This window comes from Drosophila guanche, unplaced genomic scaffold (assembly GCF_900245975.1).
Source record: "Drosophila guanche unplaced genomic scaffold, DGUA_6, whole genome shotgun sequence".
Taxonomy (NCBI): domain Eukaryota; kingdom Metazoa; phylum Arthropoda; class Insecta; order Diptera; family Drosophilidae; genus Drosophila; species Drosophila guanche.
This window is the reverse complement of record NW_022995748.1, coordinates 5322104-5329509: the sequence shown is the minus strand read 5'-3', so window position 1 is coordinate 5329509 and position 7406 is coordinate 5322104. Positions and strand designations below refer to the sequence as shown.

The 7406-nt window shown below is 43.3% G+C and overlaps 1 protein-coding gene across 4 annotated transcripts; it reads left to right on the top strand.

Annotated features, from left to right (window-relative positions):
• Positions 1-647: 647 nt before the first annotated feature.
• LOC117584444 (proton channel OtopLc) lies at positions 648-5432 on the top strand. Of its 4 annotated transcripts, none has more exons than XM_034273356.1 (6): positions 1754-1863; positions 2750-3196; positions 3289-3441; positions 3495-3712; positions 3772-4716; positions 4780-5432. In XM_034273356.1, exons 1-6 carry the CDS (start codon positions 1754-1756, stop codon positions 5295-5297), a joined length of 2391 nt encoding a protein of 796 aa, XP_034129247.1. In that variant the 3' UTR covers positions 5298-5432. The 4 variants fall into 4 exon arrangements, with proteins under 4 accessions (XP_034129251.1, XP_034129247.1, XP_034129248.1 ...); XM_034273357.1 differs by lacking the exon at positions 1754-1863 and adding an exon at positions 2578-2684 and having other exon boundaries at positions 4780-5297; XM_034273359.1 differs by lacking the exon at positions 1754-1863 and adding an exon at positions 2611-2680 and having other exon boundaries at positions 4780-5297.
• The last annotated feature ends 1974 nt before the right edge of the window (positions 5433-7406 follow it).

Below are 7406 nucleotides of genomic sequence, written 5' to 3'. Positions count from 1 at the left end.
GGAGCAGATAAATCGCCTCTTTTGAACTTTGTTCCTAAACGAATAATCTGATGACACACATTCAACCATCTTCCAATGACCGAACAGTTTTATTTTGGTATTAATGATGAACTTGGCCCGTCTTTCATTGTTGTCTATTGATATCTTCAAGTGTACGGAGGAACATCCGATAAAAATAAGAATGCTTACGAGGGCACAAATATTGACAGAAATAATTGATTACAAGCGTAAACAGAAGCGCCGTTTGATATTACTAAACTGATTTTAATGTATGTTTGTATGTACTGATAAGCGTAGTACTAATATTTATTCCTAAACAAATGTTCCTCAAGAGAGTGCTTCAGCTAACAATCAGGGGCGGAATGGAGACTTCTCACACGATAAGGCAATAAAAGTTATGTACCTTCCGTCCACAGCTGGGCAGGGTTTCCAACTGTAACCGTTGCTAATATCTGGGTATTAACTAGCCACCAAATTACGTGTATGGAGGCGGGGTCTACATAAATGTGTGTTTGTATTATAAATATTTAGGAGACACCAACAGAGTCTAGCGATAAGAATCGATGTCTGGTTTCGGCTTCAGTTTTTCCAGAGCTGTGCTACCATCTGCACAATGTTATTCGAGGGTGCTGTAATAACATAAAAAACATAAAACATCAGCGAAAGTCTTTGGATTAAATGCGATATACACGCATACTTTTATCTATAATAGAAAATATTAAGAGTGCGAAAAAGAGACATTTAAAGATATAGTGACAAAATTAATGGTGGAACGTAACAGTGCCATTGAATACCAAAGAATGCCTACGGTTACTTTCAGGTAAAGATATTCAATTTATTCAAGGTCAAAAAATACTCAAAAAACATTTGTATTTTCGTACATATTTAGTACCTACATATGTATTACTTTATGGAACTTACTTGGATTTTAGTTGAGTTGTTAATCGCCTGCGCTCCAGTTTGAAAATATTTTGTACCATGGAATTGTCGTGGTACTGCCAAACACAAACTTTCACCGCTTAATCATCGCATGACTCACGAATATAGTTTTTCCGTGATAACAAGCCAAATCAAATACATCTATGACGTCACATCGGGCGGATCTGTTACCACTTGGTGTTCCAGTGAAAGTCAAATATATGTACCGCTACCCAGAACGTTTCTCTAGAGTCTAGACTGATCGTGAGAGCCACTTCAATATCACATAAATTACAATTGTTTATGGCACTCTTTACATGTTAATTAAGAGAATTCACAAGTGGCTGCAATGACGTTGCAGGTGTTGCTTGTCGGAACGTCATGGAAACGCAGGCAATGCCAAAATCCAAAGATCTCTCTCTGTATGTATACCGGACTATATGCTGCATGGGCCCAGCTTCAAGCCCGCTTGATGATGTGCAAATAGGCTAATAAATTAAGCCAATAATATGGCTGCAATAGATGTACATAAACATGCACAAGATCGTACTCGTACTGGTAAAAATAGCAAGCTAATGACAACGCTAATCAGTTACTCAAATATCGTCTCGCCGATAGCTACTCCGGCAATTGAAAAAGCCGCCGCCTGAGAGTCAGTCTCCTAAGTGACACGGGTCTGGCTAGGCTGTGAAAAGTGATCCCAGTATTCGCCAAAACTCGCAGTCTAGTTCGGCTATTAAACGGTTTAAATAGCGCCTGATCTAGTGACCTTTTCGGCAGCAAAACAGTGCCCAGTCCGTGTGCCGATCCAATAGAACTGCGCAGTGCCTGAGATATGTCATTATCCAATTTAAAATCAAGCGCCATGTATGATGAGCCCATTAACCTGTGGAAAACCAAGCAGCGCGTTCACTACCACGATGATGTTGTGGCCAAGAAAAAGAAGTGCGTTTCGGTTGTAACATTTACCCGTAGAAGCAACTGCAGTGGCACATAGAAATACAAAAATACCCATCTACGCGCAGTTCTCATTCACTGATATCATTGTGCATTTTTGCTATCAGTTTGTCAGTGTGTTGGTGGAACACTAATACTTGAGCCACGATTTTGTGTGGTGATTGCAGCGATTAGATAACAATTATACACAAATAAATCTTGTTTATTCAAAGAGAAAACGAAACTATTCTTCACTAATCTGAGTGAAAAATGCAAAGTCTTTAGAGGATTCTCATTTCCCTGATATTATTTGCAACTAAATAAATATAAAATAAAATATACACAAATTTCTCGCACTATTTGTAGCTTCTCTACTGCAAGTAGAATTCAAATATATTTATTTTCCTTGAGACAAAACATCCATTTGCGAAAAGGTTTTCGCACAAGCACCTCCCAGTTGTCTTTTACTTTCCGTCGCACAAAGACTCGGCTTAAAATCCAGACACTGATTGTGCAAAGAAAAGAAAACGTGATCACTTAATGTTTATATAAACAGAAGCGCTTATCTAGCTACTGATTGATGAGACAACTGCTCTGGAACACGCGCTGCCCTGATACCAGCACACACAGCATGATAATATCACAATTTGTGGACAGAAATCGATCAAAAAGCAATCAGAGGCGGGCACCCATCAAAGTTTGTGGCTGTCTTCAGGGTCGGGCCAACGACATCAAATCGTTGACCATAGTCAAATGTCCGTGGTGGAATCAGTTGAGCGGGGAACATTGAACTTGTCGCAGTATTTTCGCGAGTATTTCAGCTCATGTAGGTGTGCCACTGCAGGAAGCGTTGCTCCTGACTCGCCTTGTAACAAGTTTTTCAATCCCACCACAGCCAGCACATACCCACCGATGTGTGTGAATATATTACCATAAGTGCGCCCAACAAATCGGCATCTTTCTCACGTCTGCCGCCCAACTCGCTGCCGTCTTCGGTGCCGGGCACACCGCCGCACTCTGCAGCCGCCACCTCGAACCAAGTCATCCGCTACGCCCGCACCTCGTGCGACCATTGTGGACATCACAGCATACCCGTAATGTCGCCCCATCCGATCTCGCCGCTGGCGAAGTCCCAGACGAATCTAGACGTGGTGGAGCACGCCAGTCAACGGCAGGCCCTGCTGCCAATGCCCACGATTGGCTTCCACCGCGACGACTCTGCGTGTACCCTTCAGGTCTCGCGGCGGCCATCGCTGCTGCTGCAGGAGATTCTCACGCAGCGACCACCATTATTTGGGCGCAAAGATGGCAACGGATTCCTCTCACCGCGTGCTGCCAAAGGGTACAAATGCGTGTTCTAGCTTATAATAATTGCTCCCCTCCACAGCTGAACGTGCTCTTTGTGAAGCTAATTAGTTTGTTTTGTCCTTTCAGTAATCTGCAAAGCACAGCCAGTGGCAGCACAGCGACCATCAATCTACAGAGCGGCACGGCAAGTGCCAGGAATGGATCCACAGCGTTCTTTGACAATGGCGCAAAAGGCTATCAGGCCAAGCAGCAAAAGGAAAAGAATCGTCGCACGGGAAAGTAATTAGCTATCCGTAATTTAAAGATTGAACACAAATAAACTCTTTCCACAGCGATGCCATAAGTTCAGCGCTCTCGGCCACATATTGCAAGCTGCTGGTCCTGCTGGGCGTGTGTCTGCCCATCACGGAGGTTATTTCGGAACAAATACCCACCTATGTGTATCAGGGCTTCTATGTCTACCTGTATGTGGGCAGCATACTCTTTGTCATCTTCCTGTACATCAGTGCCTTTCGAAATCGATCGCTCTTCAATGCTCTCAAAGACTTTCGTAAGAACGAGCAGAATGTCCCAAGAATGCGTTTTCCCACATTTAAATTCCTTTCACAGATGAGAAGAACAGCAATGTACACCTCAAGCATAAGGTCACGCACTTTGGGAGCTTTTACTTAAGAGTCGGTGCCATTGCCTTTGCCATTGGCACCATGGTTTACTCTGGGCTGGAGTTTGGTCAGTTCTTTGAGCTGAATGGACATCCAGGCTGCCGGGATGTGTTTGTGGCCATCACACCCATCTGCCGCATGGTTCTGTGCATCGCGCAGGTGCAGTTCATCTTCCTGAACACAACCTTCATGGACATGGCGAGACACAAAGTGACTTCTCGGTTCGGACTTATGCACATGGTGGCCACAAACCTCTGCGAGTGGCTGTACGTTCTGGTTGAGGAAACCAAGCACGAGATCTTTCACATCAGCCACCACGATGCTGATCCAGACCACGACCCCATCATGCACAATGGCACCCATGGCCTGCCCAACTGGTCGGCGATGAATGAATCAATGCATCACCAGAAGGCACACTTGGCTGTAAATCATACTCTTATGGCCAATGTGAGCTCCATCATAGCCAACGTCACGGCGAGTCCATCGCCAACACCTGCGGCCTTCACGGGCTGCTCTCGCACCACAATTATGGGTGCCTTGGTGCAGCAGCTGTCTCCATTCTTGTTTCCCTGCACCATTGAGTACTCGCTGATCTGCGCTGTGATCCTGTACGAGATGTGGAAGACTGTTAAATCCATACCGGATATAGATAAGACGCGCAAGAACTCCGTCAAGCCTGTGGCCCAGAAGCCCGCCCATCACTTCTCCGTCGATTGCTCGCAGTCCCACAAGGGTCTCTTCTTCGGCATTCTGATCATTGTGATGACAATCATCGCCATGATCATGTACTTTGTGCTGTACTCCCAGCCGGGCTATGAGCTGGTCGCCACTCAGGAAGTGACTCTCTGGGAGACTTTCATGTACTTTATGTGCGCTGCAGCTGTGATTACGGGTAAGGGAATTAACATTCAGCTCGCTTTTCAGACACTTTTAGCTCTACTCTGTGCCCTTTCAGGCATGTTCCTCATGCGCGATCTGCGTTACATTAAGGACACCAGCGACGAGCACCACTCCATGGACCTGGACAATCTTCTGCTCATTGTGGCCCAGACGGGCGTTTACTTGTACGGATTGTTCAGCATATTGGGCAGCTACTTTGCCAAATGGGATACCGTGCCCGATCGCGTTGAGGGCATCATCGCAGAGGTGTTCGGCGTGGTCCAGACTTCCCTGCAGACCATGTTCATCCTCCATGCCAGCCATCGGCGTTGCAAGGGCGCCAAGCAGGTGCGCCGGAAGCCAGGACGAGAGATCATTACGTTTCTGCTGGTGGCCAATATTGCCATTTGGTTCGTGAATACCCTCATCAAGGGTCGCGCCGTGTTCCGCGAATCCCATTTGGAGTTCTTTGGCGTCTGGGGCTGGACGATCATTACGCACATATCCATGCCGCTGGCCATTTTCTATCGATTCCATTCCACGATCTGCCTCTTTGAGGTTTGGAAAGTCACCTACAAGGCCAAGGCTCATTAGTTTTGTATTTGCATATCCATTAGCTCTTTCTTTTTAGTTCATTTACAGCTTTAGGTGTTTACTGCTTAATTTATGTGTCCATAAGTGCGAGCTGCTGCTTCCATTTTAGCACAAATAAAGATTTAATTTATTCCATTGGGTGTTGTATTTCCTATTGCAACATCTTTGGCTTTTGTAAGCACTTTAAACTACTTTATTTAGCAAATGAAAATTATTTATGGCCCACTTAGGCTTTGTTTATGCTCCATAAAATGCATCATTTTGAAAGCTGCTTTGTTAAGGTTGAGAACTGCAAAAAGCAAGAAAAACCCACACAAACAGAGTTGAGTTATTTTCTATTATTGCAAAAACATCTTACGGCTAGCTGTTCCTGCTTGACTCCCCGTTTGCTACTTTATTTATTACTTTGATGACAAAGCGCCACTTACATGTGGAGGTTTTTTTTCGAGTAAATGTTCGCCATCAATAAAAACAGCGCCTTAGGAGTTTGTATTCCCCACAAATAAAATCTGCATTCGCGTATCCGCGCTATCTTGGCTGACATAAATCTTATGCCAGAAAATGTTGATGCAGACAATTGACAAATTGTCGTTTCCGCTTCCTGTTGCGTATGCGCCTCCCAGGAAAGATTTACGTTAATAATGGTGGATGCTGGAGGGGGAATCGGTAACCGAATGGGCATAAATTTGATATGCTCCACCTACGCGTATGCCATAAGGGTGGGCGTTGGAGGAGGGACTTTCCAATAGAAACATTGAGGCAAATAAAAAGGTATTGAGCCATGAAGCTGATGAATTGGCGCATTTGAATTATTCCCTTTTTCGGGTTATGGGATATTGTTATTCAAGGGGCACACCCAAAGATAATAAACGTGCAATTTGGGGTTAACAAATCCAGTGATGTACGGGCCTCAGATGAACACGTGAGCCGCATAGGTAATCAGGTAACCAAAGAGATGAGTTGACCTGTTGGCTTCCAGAAATTGATATTCGTGCATCCAACCTTGTTCTGCATTATTTGAAATTTATATTAACCCACACATCAAAATGGACTAAAAATATAAGAAAATTTAAATAAATGTCGCTTCTTACGCTTTCAAAAGTTGCTTCTTGGCACTCAACTCTCATTTAAGTAGCCCTCCAAGTCGATTTTCACACTAAAATAAAGTAAAAGTCAACTGGAAGTCGAATAAAAGTTGTTAATGTTTAAAGTTTTTCCATAACATTTCTGACATTAAAGTAGTCATCTTAAAGAACGTAAGTGTAGATACATTAAATTTACTCTTCTCTAAAGAATTACTGCATCAAAAAGGTAATAGAAATAAAGCAATTTTCCACGCATTAAATGTACCTCTGACTCCGAAGAGGGACAAGCATCACGTAGATCGAAAGCATTTTTCCTGTCCTTAGAAAATGAAACAGAACGTGTTGCTTGTGGCAAGTCTTTTGTGGCTTTTATCCTCTCCAGTCTTTTGTTTGGCAAACCAAACACGTAAGCCACGCACGTGGTTGGCCAAAGACATTTGAAAGACACAATTAACCTTTTCAAAGGAAGACCTCAGTGGTGGTGCATTTCAGTGCAAGTCCAACAATTTATTGCACATTTTTTGCAATTCATTTTTATGAAGGTTCATATGGAGTTTTCCCAAAAAAAATATTCAAGCTGTCAATCATTGCAATATCGAATGAATGATTGATCGGCAGCTAGACTGTGTGCAGGTACAACAGCTATGAATAATGAAAGCAGCTAACCTTTACTTCTAGAGTAAGAGAAATTCAATAAAACGGCAGTTTCGTACGCTTCGAATTGATAATAAGAAGTGATCAAAAATACATTGACCACCGCGGTGCAGCGGCTAAAATCCACACTAGCCCCTGTCGTTTATCAATTTTATGTGCAAAAAGAAACAAAAAGCAAAAACGTGTGACAAATGGACAGCCCAAAGTTCTGGACACATAAAAGTCGAGCGAAATAATTCATTTCGGTGACAGTTGTTCGCGCGAATATTTTTTCCCAGATAAATGTAGCGATAAATGTAACACAAAAATGCACATTCATAATGGAAATGAAAATATGCATTTAGTTTTAGGCAAGGATTGCTTTGCTTTT

Bases quoted from the DNA above. Each gene is read 5' to 3' on its own strand.
- LOC117584444 (XM_034273356.1), top strand. From the start codon at position 1,754: ATGTCATTATCCAATTTAAAATCAAGCGCCATGTATGATGAGCCCATT. The intron at 3,713-3,771 runs GTAAGAACGAGC...TTCCTTTCACAG, and splicing joins CAATGCTCTCAAAGACTTTC to ATGAGAAGAACAGCAATGTA. The intron at 4,717-4,779 runs GTAAGGGAATTA...GTGCCCTTTCAG, and splicing joins CGCTGCAGCTGTGATTACGG to GCATGTTCCTCATGCGCGAT.